General features: G+C 43.8%; 1 protein-coding gene across 1 annotated transcript in view; it reads right to left on the reverse strand.

The window, feature by feature from the left end:
* Positions 1-5,089: 5,089 nt before the first annotated feature.
* DNHD1 (dynein heavy chain domain 1) overlaps positions 5,090-19,299 on the reverse strand; it is a 132,593-nt gene continuing 118,383 nt past the window's right edge. Inside the window, exons 39-43 of the mRNA XM_089671637.1 lie at positions 16,826-17,030; positions 15,543-15,634; positions 14,972-15,124; positions 11,769-12,676; positions 5,090-5,635 (exon numbers count right to left, since the gene is read on the reverse strand). Of these exons, the coding sequence (XP_089527763.1) occupies positions 5,291-5,635; positions 11,769-12,676; positions 14,972-15,124; positions 15,543-15,634; positions 16,826-17,030 (1,703 nt within the window). The 3' untranslated portion in view covers positions 5,090-5,290. The remainder of the gene's footprint in view (positions 5,636-11,768; positions 12,677-14,971; positions 15,125-15,542; positions 15,635-16,825; positions 17,031-19,299) is intronic.

Consider the following 19,299-nt stretch of genomic DNA (forward strand, 5'->3'; position numbering starts at 1 on the left):
CACAACAATCCTTTACAGTGTCATTTTCCCCCCAGGATAAAAGCCCATAATGTTGATTTTTAGGTTTAATACCTTGACACAGTACCACATATGTGGCATCCTGGAGGAGGGTTTAAACCTGGGCGCCACATATGTGTTCTTGTCCATACCCACAAAAGGACCAAAGAAGGAAATTCACCTTGGGATGATGCTAAAGCTACATATTGAAAAGAGCCTGATTTCTGCAATTGCATAGCCTGGAGCCCTGGTTGCTTACATAGATCGTGAACAGGGGTGGACTGACCATTTGGAAACTTGGGCACTGCCCGAGGTCAGTAGGGGGCCCCATGAGATGCCCTTGGTACCTTTTTCATAGGCTTTTTTGAGTTTGGGCAAGGACACAGGGGCCCCATGATCCCCTATTGCCCAGGGGCCCCATGAGTTGTAGTCTGCCCCTGATCGTGAAGCTGCTATAACCTAAGATAAGTGACTTTATAGTGTAACCCCATTGTATAGAAACCATTGCCTGTGCTGATTTGCTAGGACGGTTAGGTAGCATGTGCATGTAATGTATGTACACCTGTCAGCCATAATTTTATGACCACCCACCTTTATTGCCCCTCTTTTCCTTCCAAAAAAGCCCTGACTCTTCGAGGTATGGGTTTACACTCACCTACATGAAGTATTTGTTTATCAGCCATCATACCCCGAGCTGTGTACGACCGCCAATATACTGGATAATGGCAGTGCTGACCCCCATCTGAAAATTCCAGTTGCTTTGCTGTTATGCAGATCATCCAGCTTCAATACTACTCGGGAGCGGACTGACAACTCATGGGGCCCCCGGGCAATAGGGGATCATGGGGCCCCTGTGTCCTCGCCCACACTCAAACCACACCCAAACAAGTCTATGAAAGGTACCAGGGGCATTTCATGGGGCCCCCTACTGACTCCGGACAGTGCCTGAGTACCTGAATGGTCAGTCCGCCCCTGATACTACTACAGTCAGATTGTACAATTTCCTTTAGTGCCGTGTCACTGAGTGATTCTGCCAGCAGCAGAATCATGAAGGAAGGAGAGTCTACTTACCTAAGGAGCTCATTCACACCAGATGCATTAGTGCAACGCTGGCAGCTATTTCCAGTGCAGCCGCAATGCAGCATGCATACTTTTTTTTTTTAAATCAGAAAAAACCACAGCGCCCAGGACCAATCTATTAACAAACAGTTATAAGTGAAATGCTGCTGTGCATAGGTATATAAACCAAAACAAATATTCCAATATAAACCAGCGCAAAACACAGTTAATAAATAATAAATAAATATAAAATCATTTTCAAAGTCCAGTGATGAAAATAAGTGACCACAATCCCGTGACACAAAAATCTAAAAAAATATATATATATAAAAGTCCAGTGATCCAAAAAAAACTTTCTTAAAAAATATAATAAACTTCAGTGCTTCAAATAATTCTTCCACCATCCACCAGTGCCAAAAACCAACATAAACCGGATATTGGTGAGTAAAACACCTTTCAGGATTATTTAGGGCTCCTGGACCCCCTTTGAGGACTCCTCTATTTTCCACCTCAAACCTATGGGTGATTCTTCAATCGTCTCCTCGCCACACCACCAAGTTCCAAAAGGGAGAAAAAAACTGTGATACTGTTATACCCCTTTTATAATTAATTCATGCCAAACCACTCACATTTCAAAGGATAAAAACCAGCATTTATTTAAGGACATCATACGAATTTTCGAGTAACAAATACGAATTTCCACAGCTCCTAGGAACTCACAGCCTTGTATACAGCAGGATGACAGCCTCCATAACAAACAAACTTTCTTACGAACTTTCTTTGCTCGTCAAAAAAATGACCGCCTGGAAACACATCCCTCGGCGTGCGTTCCACTCACCGGAAATGACGTAGAACGTTCGGGGAACCGACCGGAAATACGTCAACCCGTTTCGCCCCACCCACAGGGCGTTCTCATTTAATTTTTTCTTTTATCCGGCGCATATTTTTTTTTTAATATGCGCCGGATAAAAAAATTAAATAAATTGGAGACTTATATTGATTTACATAAGTTTGTTAGGAAAATAAATTTAAAGTATTGGAGTAATAAAAGTGTGAAGAATTTTGAATGTGAAAAAAATGTTAATGTAAGAGAAGAAGTAAATGTCAATTTTTAGTATACCCAGTTGAGGAATAATTCAGTATTTAATCCGAAGATTGCAAATAATTGCTGTATTGAATCTTTTAAGAAAATGGTGGAACATGATTTATTTTTATTTATTTATTTTTACTTTTATCTTATTTTATTTATTTTTAAGTTGTTAAAAGTAAAAATGTTGGGCTATTAAAGTATATACTTAAATAATGTGGGAATGCAAAAGATCAGAAGGGTTAATGAAGATGGTATTTTGTTAGGATATGGTGAATCATTGTCTGTTTTGTATAAGTACCAATGTGAAGGGGACTCGCAATCTGTGTACAAAGGGATGACAGCGTTATAATTAGTTGATTATCTCCAAGGTGATGAAGGGGAGGGGTCTGTAGTAGCTATAAAAGGTCTGTGGTAATGGAAGTAAGCGTCTTGAGAACGCCCTGTGGGTGGGGCGAAACGCGTTGACGTATTTCCGGTCGGTTCCCCGAACGTTCGACATCATTTCCGGTGAGTGGAACGCACGCCGAGGGATGTGTTCCAGGCGGTCATTTTTTTGACGAGCAAAGAAAGTTCGTAAGAAAGTTCGTTTGTTATGGAGGCTGTCATCCTGCTGTATACAAGGCTGTGAGTTCCTAGGAGCTGTGGAAATTCGTATTTGTTACTCGAAAATTCGTATGATGTCCTTAAATAAATGCTGGTTTTTATCCTTTGAAATGTGAGTGGTTTGGCATGAATTAATTATAAAAGGGGTATAACAGTATCACAGTTTTTTTCTCCCTTTTGGAACTTGGTGGTGTGGCGAGGAGACGATTGAAGAATCACCCATAGGTCTGAGGTGGAAAATAGAGGAGTCCTCAAAGGGGGTCCAGGAGCCCTAAATAATCCTGAAAGGTGTTTTACTCACCAATATCTGGTGAGTGCGGTTTATGTTGGTTTTTTGGCACTGGTGGATGGTGGAAGAATTATTTGAAGCACTGAAGTTTATTATATTTTTTAAGAAAGTTTTTTTTGGATCACTGGACTTTTATATATATATTTTTTTAGATTTTTGTGTCACGGGATTGTGGTCACTTATTTTCATCACTGGACTTTGAAAATTATTTTATATTTATTTATTATTTATTAACTGTGTTTTGCGCTGGTTTATATTGGAATACTTTTTTTTTTCCTCAGCTCAGCAGGTTGCAAAGCAAACCACTGCATCGCACTGGTTGACATTTCAATAAAGTTCTGTGGAAAAGAAGAAAAAAGTGCCATGCAGTGTGCCAGGATCAGCCCATTGGCACTGTGTCTACCACTGAATCTCAATGCAGCTTGCTGGTGTTAAGTATTCTATGTTTAATTTGTAAAAATGAAGCTTTAATGTCACTTATTTGGTCTGTGCAATGGTTTTCCCCCAATCCTCTTCTTCTGGGGTCCCCCACCCAAGCAATTCCACTGGATGTTCTCCCCCTCGCCCACAACCTCTAGGTACACATCACAGGTTCCAGGAGTCTGTTGGTTCATTCTTAAGGCCCAGAATGACTCACGCAGTGGGAAGCTGTGAACCCACAAGGAGCCACAGCCAGCTTCCCACAGTAAACATGCCGACGCCAGGGACCCGAATACTGGAGAAGAACTGGCCCAGGTGAGGATCCTTCGACAGGTAAGTGTCCTTTTATTAAAAGTCATCATCTACAGTATTTGTAGCTTCTGACTTTTAATGCTTTATTCTAGTGACTGAAGATCCTCTTTAGCACATTGAGCACAATAATTTAAACATTCCTCAGTAAACGCTTTGTTTTCATTAACCCAGCGCTGGCAATCTACAACATTCAGTGCTGCTGGCTCCTACTCTCTCAGTTCTGCTTCCCTGAACGTCCGGTCTTCACAGGAAGGAGTTAACAGTGGGCAGTGCAGTCTCCAGTCAGACTGTTAGCTTGCAGAAGGGAAGGGGGAGGAGGAGCAGGGGAGTGCCTGGTCATCCCAGGCTATGGGTTGTGTGTTTCTTTTAGTGAACACAGTGTAGGGAGACATAATTATAGTCCATGCATGCAAGGGTCTCTCCATAGAACCCTGGTGCTCAACCTGGGGGCCACATGCCACCCTTTGGCACTTTCTGTGTAACCCTTGAGACCCCTGTGTTTCCCTATTGTCCTGTTATAGCTGTGATCAATAGCAGTCTCATGTAATGTCTCCAATCTATGACTGTTTCCTGAAGCATGTCCACAGTCTCTGACCATCTCTTGAGGTGTGTCCATAGTGTCTGACCATCTCTTGAGGTGTGTCCATAGTGTCTGACCATCTCTTGAGGTGTGTCCATAGTGTCTGACCATCTCTTGAGTTGTGTCCAGTGTCTGATCATCTTGTGTGTCATGTCCACAGTCTCTGACCATCTCTTGAGTTATGTCCACAGTGTCTGACCACCTCATGTGTCATGTCCACAGTCTCTGACCACCTCACGTGTCATGTCCACAGTCTCTGACCACCTTGTGTCATGTCCACAGTCTTGTCCATTTCTTGTGTCATGTCCACAGTCTCTGACCATCTCTTGAGTTGTGTCCACAGTCTCTGACCACCTTGTGTGTCATGTCTACATACAGTCTCTGATCATCTTGTGTGTCATATCCACAGTCTCTGCCCATCGTGTGTGGCATGTCCACAGTCTCTGAAATCTCATGTGTCGTGTCCACAGTCTCAACCCGTGGTTGCAGGAAAGAAAATCACATTGTCTATGGTTGGCTTAACTAACCAATTTGTATCCAGTTAGGCAGACCCTTGCGCCACATACCCTTGCGCCATATACTTGTTGGTAGATCTAAAGGAGATTTTACAAATTGTAGAATCAGATTGTAACATGTATGGTCAAGTTGTATAGACAAGATAGCGGCAGCTGTGAAGTCCTGTGTCTGTAAACTCTTGGTGTTCATCCCCATCAGACCAGGAAAAGTCACTTCACAAAGATTGTTTTCTAGAGAAAATTATTTACTGAACATTAAAAGAAATGAAATGCAAACGATTTTGGGGGAATAATATTGGGATGGATACCTGTGGCTATAATATCAGTCAATAGGCCACCATCTGAAGATGAAATCCCATCTGCAATCAGCAAACAACACTTAGATGAGCATTTCCCCGCCTGGCTCCTGAGTGATCTCAGTGATGTCACAGCAGGCAGAGGGCGTGGACTCTGCGCAGGTTCCACACAGCCGGAGCCATATTGGTAGGGAGTGGTATATACAGTAATGGCTGCTGTCTATGCTGAGCGTGGCCCTCAGGGGCCTGATGTGAGTACACAGGGCACAGATAACAGGCTGATATATTCTGCTGGCACGGTGCTCTGTCATTTTCCTGCACGGCGGTGATGTGTAGATCCGGTAGAGCACACAGCTTTGGGGACAGGGTCTCCTGCAAAGTACACAGCCTGGTGTCCCATAAGGCGTGCTTTAGATAGATCCCTCCCAATGCAATGTACACACTGTCCACTGGAGGCGCTCTTCTGTCTGACACCTGGCAAGTAAAGAGAGTAAGAGTAAATTCAGCTATCACAAGACCTTGTGAATCAGTGTTGGACCATCGCCCAGGACGATCTATGGTGAATTTCTGCATGGCAGGTCATTTTGAACTTAAATCAGTCTATTATGAATGCTGATGCTAGACTCATACACCTTATCAACCAATCAGTGACTGCTCCCCCTATCTGCCAATCCCTTCACTGGCTTCCACTAGGCCAACGTATAAAATTCAAAATACTAACCACAGCTTACAAAGCCATCCACAACACTGCCCCTAGCTACATCACCAACCTCATCCACAGATACCGCCCAAATCGCCCGCTCTGTTCCTCCCATGATATCCTCCTCTCTAGCTCCCTCATCACCTCCTCCCACGCTCGCCTCCAGGACTTCTCCAGAGCTTCTCCCATCCTCTGAAACTCCCTACCACAGCATGTCTGCCCCCACCCTGTCTGCCTTTAGGCGGTCTTTGAAAACTCACTTTTTCAGGGAAGTGTACCCCACCTCCACATAAGAACGGTACTTGAATCACCTCCACCAGATCATCCCCCGCAGCTATCACCTTTTGTATCACCTCCCCCTTCCTTTAGATTGTAAGCTCCACGAGCCGGGCCCTCCTATTCCTTCTGTACTGAAATGTATTGTAATTGTACTGTCTCCCTTATATTGTACAGCGCTGCACAAACTGTTGGCGCTATATAAATCTGTATAATAATAATAAGGCTGCGGGGGCGATTTGGCCCCCGTGCAAATTTCAGAGGCAGGAATTTACTAAATCCTGCAGCTACTGAGCCTGGCTAGCTGTGGCTGCTGAGCTCATTCACTTTAATGACAGGTTGCCAGCAGCTGCAGCTATTTGTGCCTGTCCACACAGCCAGTCACTTGGGGCATCATGCACTTTTGTGGATGCACATTATGTGCGTCCAGCAGCAATTACTACAGGGGATCACTGGCTGTGCGGACAACTGTGAAAAGCTGCAGCCGCGGGCAACCTGTCATTAAAGTGAACGGGCTCAGTGGCCACAGCTAGCCACTATCAGCAGATTCCAGCCAAGGAGCCAAATAGCCCGTGTTACCCTAGCTTCACACCCATGGATTTCAGTACATTTTCCTGAATCTAGTTCACATCTGTGCGTTTTGAGCCAGTGCAGTTTTTGGAAAGGGTCAGGGACATTTTTTTTCCTGCAGCAGATTGCGTTTTGCATGTAATAGCCTTTAGTGGACCCACACAAAAAACAAAAGTGTTGAGGTTTTTATGCATTTTGCAGGGGGTTTTTGCTAATAGGAAAGTATGACAGTTCTGTTCATGTAGTGTGACTTTGATGCGACTTTACACTCTGGCACTCAAGTAGCATCAAAGTAGTATTGAATCACAGTAGTGCAGGAACCTTTATGTGTCCAAAGTTGCATGTGAGCAGGGGCGGACTGACCATTTGGAAACTCGGGCACTGCCCGAGGGCCCGGGGTCAGTAGGGGGCCCCATGAGATGCCCCTGGTACCTTTTTCATAGGCTTTTTGAGTTTGGGCAAGGACACAGGGGCCCCATGAGTTGTCAGTCTGCCCCTGCATGTTAGGGTTATGGTTAAGGACTAGTGTTAGGGTTAAGGGAAGACCCATAGTCCTAACCCTAACATTTAAGCCTAGCCCTTAGCCCTAATCTTAATATGCGACTTTGGACAAATAAAGGTTCCCGCGCTAATTTGATGTGACTTGAGTGCCAAAGAGTGTAAAGTCTCACCAAAATCATGCTACATGAAGAGAACTGTCATTCTTTCCTCTTAGCCCCCCAAAAAAGGGCCAAAAACACAAAATGCACAAGAAAAATACATCAACTGCAACCTACCCATAAATACAGTTTGATAAAACAAAAACTGTGTCTGTCTTCATTTCAGGCTGCAAAGCGACAAAATTTGATTATTTTAAAGGGGGGGGGGATTATTTTTTATACCCACTGTATATCTCAATATTACCACCCATGTTGTGACTGATATTTTATATATTCACAAAAAATAAAATAACACCCTCAAAGTTCCAACTAAGATAAATTACTGTATATAAAACAATATGCAGAGCAGTCCCTGGTATTACAACGAAGATACAAAGTCTGGCTTGGACTCAAAACTTCACCATCAATTTGATAGTACAAAAATATAGATGTAGCACCCTCGAGTGTGCAATTAGAGTGAGGAAAATGTAATGGCTCACAGTAGTAGCAGTAATCTGCATATTTATGGGAGTCTGACCATTCCCATGCAGGAGAGTCTGGTGATCGGGTGGAAGATGGAGACTGTGGGGCCTAGGAAGGGGACCCCATGGAAGGGGGGCTCTGCCTCCAGGCTGGAGCTGAGGAGATAGGAGAGGAAGTTAGAGAGAGGGAACTTCACTACAAGTCCTATCCAGGAGGCTCCCTGCCCAGGATGGGAAGACTGCACAGCTAAAAGGCATGAACAAGCAGTCCTGCCCAAAGCAGCAGGATACAAAGGACAGAGTGAGTTCCTCTACACCCCCCACGCCTATATGGGAGAAGGCTGCCAGATGCAATATCCAGCATACTTTCACGAGGGCAGTGTCACAGCTAACCTAATCCCTTGCTCTGGGACACCTATTCAAAACACCCAGGTGGGCTGGTATTTTCTCACCAAGTATTGGGACTTTAAGGAGCACTAGGTCTCCTTGTGCTGAACTCTCTTGAAGTACCATCGCTACTGATCCTTAAAGGGACTGATACCAATCCGGCTGGAGTAACATCCAGGATCCATTTTTCTTGTACATAAATGCAAGAAGTTTATTTTCAAACTGTTCTTTCTTGTCAAGTTGGGAATCCCATAACTCCTAATCCCCTTCCACGTTTCCCCTAAAAAAAAAAAAACAACAAAATCCAGCCCATGGACTGGATTCTTGGCTTTGTGTGTTTGCTGCAAATGCATTTTTCCTGGCTGTGCAGGAAATAGGGGGACCCAAAATCCAGCAGCTCTTTGGGGGGTAGCAATACATAAAGATCAATTATACTAAACTACACCTGCCAGGTGATAATCTGAATATGCACACACTCATTGTAATGACCTTATAAAGGGCACAGATCCAACCTACAGACATTCACTATGGCTCATGAAAGTGGGCAAGTCATGAAACCACAGTTGGATCCAGGGTTCCTACAGAGGTTGCTAGGGGTTCGTTAAGCAATGAGAAATTTCTGCCTTTCAGATAAGCTCCCACTGACACCAATGATCTTTTTAGCTATTTCTAAGGGGGAATTCTTCCCAATGGCCACAAGTGTAAGGAGCATTCTTAGGAATTTTATCAGGGGTTCCCTGAGACCAGAAAGTTATTTCAAGGTTTCCTCTGTGTTGAAAAGGGTTAGAATGACTGGTTTAAACCATCAGCTTAGGGACCACAAGGGTGATCTGGTCAGAACTTTAGCCTGACCTATTTCACCGGCTCCCCAATTGCATCAAAGCCTCTGACCAGATCACACTCCTTTTGCTTGATAGTCTCTTTGGACCTTTTTACATCATAGACTGATAGGTATTAATGCCTTGTGATCCCTAAGCTAAGAGTCTTTGATGATCTAAACCAGGGGTCTCCAAACTTTCTAAACAAAGGGCCAGTTTATGGTCTTTCAGGCTTTAGGGGGGCCGGTGCAGGGCCAGTGGGAGTAGAAAATGTCCTGGCATCCAGTGGGAGTATATAATGGCCTCTTTTTGCTGTCAGTGGGAGGAATAGTGCCCTTTTGTTGGTGTCAGTGGGAGGAATGGTGTCCCATTGTTGGTGTCAATGGAATAAATTCTGGCTCATTGTTGGAGTCAGTGGAAAGAATTCTGCTCCATCATTGGTTTCAATGGAAGGAATTCTGCCCCATCATTGGTGTCAGTGGGGGGAATAGTGGCCCATAGTGGGTATCAATGGAAGGAATTGTGGCCCATCGTTGGTGTCAGTATAAGGAATTGTGCCCTTTTGATGGTGTCAGTGGAAAGAATAGTGCCCCATTGTTGGTGTCAGTGATAGGAATTGTGCCCTTTTGATGGTGTCAGTGGAAAGAATAGTGCCCCATTGTTGGTGTCAGTGATAGGAATTATGCCCTATTGTTGATGTCAGGGGATGGAATAGTGCCCCAAGGGCTTGATAAAGGACAGCAAAGGGCCGCATCCTGCACCCAGGCCGCAGTTTGGAGACCAGTGGTCTCAGTATGGTGCTATGGCTTGCCCACTTTCATGAGCCACATTGAGTGTCTTTGGGTTGGATCTTTCTGTATAAAGGTCATTACAAGGAGTGTGTGCATATTCACCTGGCAGGTGTAGTTTAGTATAATTGATCTTTATGTAGTGCTGCCCCCTAAGGAGCCGCTGGATTTTGGGTCCCCCTATTTCCTGCACAGCCAGGCAACATGCATTTTCAGCAAGCACACATAGTCAAGAATCCAGTCCATGGGCTTGTTTTTGTTGTTTTGTTTAGAGGAAACAACTTGGATGGGGATTAGGGGTTATGGGATGCCCAACTTGACAAGAAAGAACAGTTTGAGGACAAACTTCTTGCGTTTATGTACAGGAAAAATGGATGTTACTCCAATCGGAGTCCTATCAGTTCCTTTAAGGATCAATAGCAATGTGACTTTAAGGAGCACTAGGTCCTCTTGTGCTGAAATTTCTTGAAGTCCCAATACTTTGTGAGAAACTACTAGCCCACCTGGCTGCTGCAATGTGAATACTCTGTTGAGCAGGCAATGACCTTTACATGTCTTTAGTGGCTCACATGTATACTGTACAAATATTAAGCACTGGAGATGCTGAAGAAGGTGAAAGCCTGATGTGGGAAGCCTTGTGTTACCATCTACCATAGGATGAAAAACTCCATATTGTTGCTTTCAGCACAGGATCACTTTATAATGTTTTATATATGAAAGACAAATGCATTCTACTTTTTTTTTTCTTATAGGACTGGTTCCACTTTGACTCTTTAAAGGTCTTGCAGGGGATATAGTCTATATCACCACCCCTCTGTGGGTCTATCCCTCTGATCAGAGTTTATTGTATTGTTGTCTTTTTCTATGAGGGTGCAGGTCTTAATATTCATTTTAACAATATACATTACCCATAGTGTTTTAGCAGTGTGTGTTTGTTATGTTATTGTTATACTCTAATAATAAATATATTTTTGGTGGTTTAATATGTGTGAATATTCGGATTATCATCTGGGAGGTGTAATTTAGTATGATTGATCTTTATATTTTAGTACTATCAAATTGAAGTAGAGGTGGACTTTTGAGTTCAAGCCAGACTTTCTATCTTCATTTTCCTGGTGTTTTATATAGCCAAAAAGTTTGTGGACACCTGACTCTCACACCTATTATATGGTCAAAAATAGTTGGGCACCCCTTCAAATGACTGAGCTCAGGTGATTCTAATGAAGGGTACTGTTAATACTACAATATACATAGGAAGAGATTTACTAAAACTGGAGCACTCAGAATCTGGTGCAGCGGTGCATAGTAACCAATCAGCTTCTAACTTCAGCTTTTCAATTAAGCTTTGGCAATAAAACTGGGAAGCTGATTGGTTTCTATGCAGAGTTGCACCAGATTTTGTGCTTTTCCAGTCTTGTGGTCCCAGTTTGGTGAAGGTATTTTTCTGTTTCAACATGACTGTGCCCCTATGTACAAAAGAAAGCTCCATAAAGGTATGGTTTGATGAGTTTTCTGTGGAGGAACTCGAGTGTCCTGCACAGAGCCCTGACCTCGACCCTTCTGAACACCCTTGGTAAGAATTGGAATGCTGATTGTGAGCCAGGTCTTCTCATCCAAAATCAATACCTGATCTCACAAATAGACACAAATTCCCCCAGACATAAGACTCCAAAAGCTTGTAGAAAGCCTTCCCAGAAGACTGAAGTCTGTTATAGCTGCAAAGCTATCCAATTACAATATATTACTCTTAGTTCTGGTATAGAATATCCATCAAGCTCATATATTTGTGATGGTCAGGTGTCCTCCTTTTGACTACATAGTGTATTCTTACCTATGAATATAAATTCCACCAACTTCATACACATTCTGTCCACTACCTGTACATCATCATAAACCCACCTTCTCTGTTCAGACAGATATCACCCCCCCCCCCCTTCCCACTGAGTACCTGAATGTGCAGAGAGTATTTGTCTAGTTCTTGACGATCTCTCAGTGCTTGCTCCATCAGGACACATTGCAGAATTTGGACTGGATGGCGAAAGGCACTGAGGTTGTAGGTCACATGAAGTGTTGGTTCACAGACATAGCTGGACAGAAGCTTCATACGTGTTATTAGGGTGGAGATCCAAGACAGAGGGGTGACAGTGTGAGGGGTGGAAGAGTAGACGTTCCACCATGTTGGCACATGGCTCTCAGAGATAGCCTCCCTAATCTTCTGACACCGCATGCAACAGCAGGGTGAGTCTGCATCCTTTAACTCCTGGATGACCTGATTGATGAGCCCACTCAGCAGATCCCACTCTTCCCGCAAAAAGTTGAGTAAGTGTGAAGGTCTCCTCCGTGCCAGTAATGGTTTGTTGATTAAGGCAGTTTCTTTGCCTGTTAACCCAGTTGGCCTCTCATTTTCTCTGGTTTGTTTCTCTTCCATTAGATCAGTGGTTGGGTGCTCTCCCTCCAGCTTGTTTTCTTCCATCCTGTTCTTAACATCCAGATTATCCAGCTCCCTCTGCCATGCTTCTTGAATACCTTTAAGATCCATCAGCTTTGACAGACATTGATTTATAGGGTTCTCCAAAATTATTTCTAACTGTGGACTACGAGAAGAAGCTGATGAACTGCTTCTAAAGGTATTTTCAATTCCATCCAGGTCATTCATTTGCTGTCCATCAGTCTGACTATCTTGTATATTCATTTGGCTGGTCCAAACATCTTGCGTAATCAGCAGGTTAGGTAGTACTTTGCATCCATAGACCTCCATGGCTATATTATGCAGCCCCTCATTCAGTCCTAGAGCTGCTGGGTTGTGCTGACTGGACAAGTTCTGCAAGAACCTCTGAATGCTGTAAACTCCAGGACCTGGAACACCAGCAGACACGTCATAAGATAAAGATGGAAGTGTAAACAGAGATTTCATTATTACCAAACCTACATTTTGAAGAGGTTCCCACTTTTAAAAGGAATATGGAAAATCTGAACACCAGCTTTCCACATGAGTAGTGATGTCTTTGGAAGTCAAGGGCTCCATTAAGACAAGCTGCCCAAAGAAAGCTGAATGGTGATTCTTAATGGTTAAGTGTGAAAGCTTCCCACATTTTTTTTATGAAAGTAGAAAGCCTAGTTCTTTCAGGTTGCTCCTTCCAAACAGCAGTGTTAAGTTTGTTGATGAATATATTTTCGTCATAATTTTTGTCAGCAACATGTTTTCAGTGACAAAAACTAAACGAAAATCAATTCCAATTTTTGGCAACAAATGTAAAAAGAACGAAAATGTGAGGGAGGGATGTTTCTTGCAACGAAACTTGGTTTTACGTTATGTAACAGCTAAATCTGTGTCTGTGTAGTTTGTTCAAACCTTAATACCATAAATAATAACGTCTTTTTAGATTTTTACTATAGGAATTTATCAGGGCCAGAGCTACTAGACAGGCCTTAAGAGTTACTCGCCAACAGTTTCCCCACCCAACCCCTACCCTGCCCCGTCCCTAATTCCACCCCTAAACACGCCCTCATAAATTATCTCAATTACACTGTTAAATGTTTTATGCAGAATAAATTTACAAAAATAAATGTTAAGAACAAATTAAACTATATTAACCTGAAGCAATGGAAACATCTCTCCATTCCATGTCCTCCTCCAGGCCAATCTCTACCATCCCATGTCCTCCTCCTTCTCCAGTCCCATCTCCCCTATCCCATGTCCTCCTCCTCCAGGCCAATCTCTTCCATCCCATGTCCTCCTCCTTCTGCAGTCCCATCTCCCCTTTCCCATGTCCTCCTCCTCCAGGTCAATCTCTTCCATCCCATGTCCTCCTCCTTGTCCAGTCCCATCTCCCCTATCCCATGTGCTCCTCCTCCTGCTTCTTCAGGCCAATCTCTCCCATCCCAGGTCTTCCTCCTTCTGCAGTCCCGTCTCCCCTATCCTCCTCTTCCAGTCTCATCATCCCATGTCCTCCTCCAGGCCAATCTCTCCCATCCCATGTCCTCCTCCTCCTCCAGGCCAATCTCCCCCCATCCCATGTCCTCCTCTTCCAGTCTCATCTCCCCCATCTCATGTCCTCCTCCTCCAGTTCCATCTCCTCCATCCCACATCCTTCTTTACCATCATAGTCCTTCTTTACCATCAGAGTCCCCGTGTACCATCAAAGCCCCCCTTTACCATCAGAGTCCCCCTGTACATCAGAGTCCCCCTGTACCATCAGATACCCCTTAACCATCAGAGCCCTCCTTTACCATCAGTTTACCCTTACCATGAGATACCCCTTTACCATTAGAGCCCTCCTTTACCATCAGATCCCCCCTTTGCCATCAGTTTACCCTTACTATCAGAGTCCCCCTGTATCATCAGAGCCCCCCTTTACCACCAGAGCCCCCCTGTACCATCAGAGTCCCCATGTACCATCAGAGTCCCCACTTGCAGAAAGAGCCCTCCAGCGGTGCTGGAACTGTGCATGGTGGGGAAGGAGAGGAGGAAAGCACAGAACAGGTGTGGTTAGACCGGGATGGCGGGGAGGAATGAAAGAAGATCTAGACCAGAGAAGAGGGGAGAGATTGTCGGGCAAGAAAGTGCAGCTGCAGCACAGAGATCACTAACCTGGCAGATGAGAACCAGCATGTCAGGGAGTGGAGGTTGGTGTGGCACAGTGCCGGCCCGCACATGTTCCCCCTAGTGAGAGGCCCGGACAGCGCTGAAAACCGAGACTGAGGGAGGAGAGCAAAACACTGAGGGGTGAGGGACATGGAGTGCCAGGGTCTGTCTCCCCGGCTGCTTGTGCTGCCTCATGGTAGCTCCAGCTCTGTCAGTGACTTGCCCCCATGTTATTTTCACTCGCCAAATGTGTGCAGGCAAGTGGAAATTTTGAGGCCTGGCGTATATAATAAGTTTGGAAATTCTAGACCCATTTGATTTTAGTCGACTAAAATGTACTGGAGATTTTGGTCAACTAACATGACTAAAACAATTCAGATGACTAAAATACGACTAAAACTAAAATGGTATTTTAGTCAAAAGACTATGACTAAAACAAAAATTTAAATTTGACATCAAAATGAACACTGCCAAACAGATGACTGCTTGTGTTCCACATGTGAGGAGACTGTTTATTCAGATAAATGTCAACCACCACCCTTTCTTGCTAGGATTCATTCCCTTACCTGTCATTCTGCCGGCCGCCACTGTAGACAGGAAGCTGGAGAGTCCTCGGCTAAATTGGAGATGCGGCTGGTCCTGCAGACATTGCTGCACAGCCACCATGACACTATGAGCGTCCCCTTCATCCACAATGTGACCTCCGTATATAATGTCACCTATGAGAGGAACAAGGTATAGGCTTTGAGAATCAGGTCTTTGAGATGTACAATGTAAGGGAGTGATCAGTGCCAACCAAGCTAAAAAGGAGCAGTGTTTATCAGTATATTGTATCCACTGCTAGTTGCATAATCGCAAATAAATTGACAGTTCAGGCTATTGTTAGTTCATACGCAATTGCTAATTTCAGCAACAATTTTTTTATGTCTGTGTCCCTGTTGGAGAGATATGCAATTGCTTCATGTTCTGAGAGGAAGTAAGAGGGATCTCCCCAATAGGACTATTAATGGCTATAAAAACTTGATAAAGATTCTAACCACTACCTGCTCTATTCAAAATGAAATAAAACATATGGCTAGAGATGTGCTTTAACAACAAATTATTGGAAATGTAGAGGTCAGTAATAGTTTGTTTTACCTGCGAGATAAGACATGGTGTCCACCCAGTCTGTAGAGCCAGAGGTCATCCTTTCTGCACAACGCAGTGCCAGTCTCAGCTCCTCATTACCCCTAATAATGAAACACGCCAAGTCACATGACTCATTTCTTCTCATCCATAATATATTGATAAATTGTAGTCAGGTAAAACTGGAGCATCTCACCTCAAGGGTCCACCCCATGGGGCAGCAGATATACTATATGGCCTAATGTATGTGAACACCCCTCTAAATAATTGGGTTTCGATGTTTCCATTAAGGGCTATTGTTAATGCCACAGCATACAAAGGCATTAGAGAAAATTCTAGCTCCCAACCTTATGGTATTGCCTTGAGGATTGCCCTTTGTTTGTGCCAGAATTACTAGAAAGCTGACTACATAAAAGATGATTTGACCAGTGTGGTGTGGAGGAACTTGGCTGGCCAGCACAGAGCCCTGACCTCAACCCTACTAAAAATGTTTGGGGTGAATTGAATTGAGAAAATGCAAACCAGGTCTTTTCATAGAGCATTAGTATCTGACCTTACAAATGCTCTTTTGCCTAAATGGGGAATATACATTTCAACAGTTACACTCCAAAAGCTTCTGGAGCATTTTATAGCCACAAAGGAGAGCCAACATAAAAACACCAATGACTGGCTTTTGAACAAGTTCATATAAATGTGGTGGTCAGAAGTTTACAAACGTTAAGCCATATAATGTATTTATTGTCTTTGAAAACAGGGATAGGCACTAAATCTTTTAGTGAATGCTGAAGTGTTTGGGGAGCCCTTTGCTGCTTTGACAGTAGGCCGATAGCAGAAGCAAGATGTGACCTTATTACGCCTTCTGCACTCAGTGACTCCAGCATCGGACAAAGATGACCAAGAGTTAAGCAGGTCATGGAAGGAAAGAAAGGGGTGGAAGGAAAGAAAGTCACTGGATTCCACCATCAGCACAGTCAGTGTTGATGGGGGAATGCCTCCTGATGAGCTATTGTTTTGCCAATGGGAAGCATTCCCTGGTAGCAGAAAACAATGACCACTATAACCGCTGGCAGTAATCATATACATACAACGCAACAGGCTGGTTGTGCTGAAGTCGATTGATGGATTGTCTTACTGCAACCAGCCTGCCCATAGATAGATCGAATCTCAGCCAGTCCCTGCTGAAACTGCCAAAATTCAATCCATCTGTGTAGGGCTTTAAATTTCCTGCTGGAGGACTGTGTACAATGGCAGAAAGACATAATACCCACATAGTAAGGGGAGCAAGGTGTTCTCACCAGGCATAGACATCACTTTGGACATATTCGCTGTATTCCTGTCTGAGGTGGAGAATGCTGTGAAGGATAAGTAACCTCAAGATCTGGGAATCGTTCAGCTGCTTCCCCAATTCCTCTGCATTTGCTGTACAGCTCTGTGGAAGAAGGTAGCGGAGCGTGGGTCGGAACACGTAGGGTGTGGCCTGCCAGGAGCGCCTCAAGTGAGCTGCAGAAGTAGAAAGGAGGGGTCAGAGGTCACCAAATCTGGAAATATCATTTGGTATGAACAAACTTTATTTATTACAGGCTGAAACCCAACAAACCAATGCCAGTTGATCAGCCAGTGGGTAATGGTACATGTCATGATGAAGGGTTTGTAATGTATTACCTATTTTTGTCTATTCTGCTGACTTATAATGGTTGGAAATGCCATATTTTGCATAAGAAAGATCACAAGTAATGCCTACTAGGGTTTATTTACTGTTTTTTTTTTCAATGGGGATACCGTGCCATAACTGCCAACCATGCAGTACTGCCTGCCAAATGCAATGAGTGGTGTCATTTTTCCTGCCACACAACCATAGTGATGTGTACTAACATGTTGGCTAACATGTACTTACTTGTGGCTTGGCAGTTGGAGGGGGGGCGGGTGACGGTAAAACCACAGCTCAACTACCTACTATTTTTACTGCCTCCTGGCCACTTGTGTAAGCAAAGCCACACTCTTGCTGTAAAAATTCCCTAGGGATGATCAAAGTGATTGAAGCAAAGCAGAACCCAATTTTGCTCACTGAAAAGCAAACTTTGCTTGACATTTGTTTTTTGTGCTTTTTTAGGGCATATTTAAAGTCTCAATAAGCCCCCCCCCCCCGAAAAAAAACCCCACCATCACAGGAGCCCCAAAGGAGGACAAAGCGTTTTATGACCTGGTGGTTGGCAGGTCCCCAACTACGCATGATTCTGATAAAACACAAGAGGTGAAACACAAGAAGAAGTGGAGAACTTGATGTTTTTTTTTGTTGTGAGAAGATAATAAGGGGACAATCAATAGATTGTTGGTTAATTTTTCACAGGATATTTGGAATTTGACACTGATACACATACAGTACGTTCCATTGTATTGTGAGTTGTTATACTATTATTCATGGTATTATCATAGTAATATTTATGCTGATTTCTGGTGTGGTATTTATATATACAGTATATGCACAGAGATTGCACATTGAGTGAACATTGCTAGAGAGGTTGGGGCAGCAATATTTTATTCATTATATATTTGTGTATAGGTTGTGGGAACATCATTTTTGTTTGCAGCCATCATATAGCGTATAATATTTTTTGCATAGTTTTTGCATTTAAATCAACATCAAATCTTTTTTTGGACATTTTTATTCACCATACTAGTTTGTTTACACATTGGGGATTGATAATACACAATCAAAAAATAATGGAAGTTTTCTAATAATTTTTAGTATCTCCCTGTACCCTTGGGCTTTTTATTTAGGCTTTCTTCTTAAAAATTCCACCGGTTGTTCCATCCTACCAGCCATTAGGTCCACCTCCTTTTCGGTGGCAACGATCTGTGGGTTCATAGATCCTAAGCAGCGTTGCCACTATGCTCCCCTTCTATTAAGCTGTGTATTACTAATTAGACATAAAGCTTACTTCTTGGGTTGCTTTTTCTTTATAGTTTAGCATGGGTAGGGTCGGGGCTGGGCTCAGTTGCAGACCTTTAAATGTCCTGGTGACGCCACTCCAGATTTTGGAGTGTGTTACAGGGTCGATCAGATGATTGACTGACAGCCCACTCCACTCTGCTTAGCCTGGGAGGGGAAGATGTGAAAAAAGCTGGAGCGACGGCACCATTATTTGTGACCCACTGCGGCTTAACCAAACCCTGGCCAGTGTCCGTACTAAATTGTAAAGACAAGTGACCAGGGGCGGACTGACAACTCATGGGGCCCCAGGCAATAGGAGATCATGGGGCCCCTGTGTCCTTGCCCACACTCAAAAAAGTCTATAAAAAAGGTACCAGGGGCATTTCATGGGGCCCCCTACTAACCCCGGGCCCTCGGGGAGTGTCCGAGGTTCCAAATGGTCAGTCCGCCCCTGCACAGTACTTACTGTATGCTCCTATTTTTGAACCCTGTGTGAAAATGTTAATTGTCCGCTGTCATTCTAATTGGTTGGCTAAACTGCTTAGTCACACAAAAAAAGTATGCAGGTCCGGACCCTTACTAGATAACTAGTATTTTCAGAAGTCACATTTCACACCCCTCCAGCCTCTGTTTATTGTTTACGTGTGCTTAGAATTACAGGGAGGCGAAGCCTCCATCAATCAACGTGTAATATCCCACCTACATTGTGTTTAGTGGGCATGGAGAAGGAGGGCGAGAGTGTTCAGTAATTTACCACTGTGTATACACCCACATGTGTGACTCTATAGTCGTGTGGGCTGCATAGATAGGAAAAAGGAGGAAATGAACAGCCTAGAA

Source organism: Staurois parvus, unplaced genomic scaffold (assembly GCF_062004578.1).
Source record: "Staurois parvus isolate SC_StPar_1 unplaced genomic scaffold, SC_StPar_1.0 ptg000109l, whole genome shotgun sequence".
Lineage (NCBI taxonomy): Eukaryota > Metazoa > Chordata > Amphibia > Anura > Ranidae > Staurois > Staurois parvus.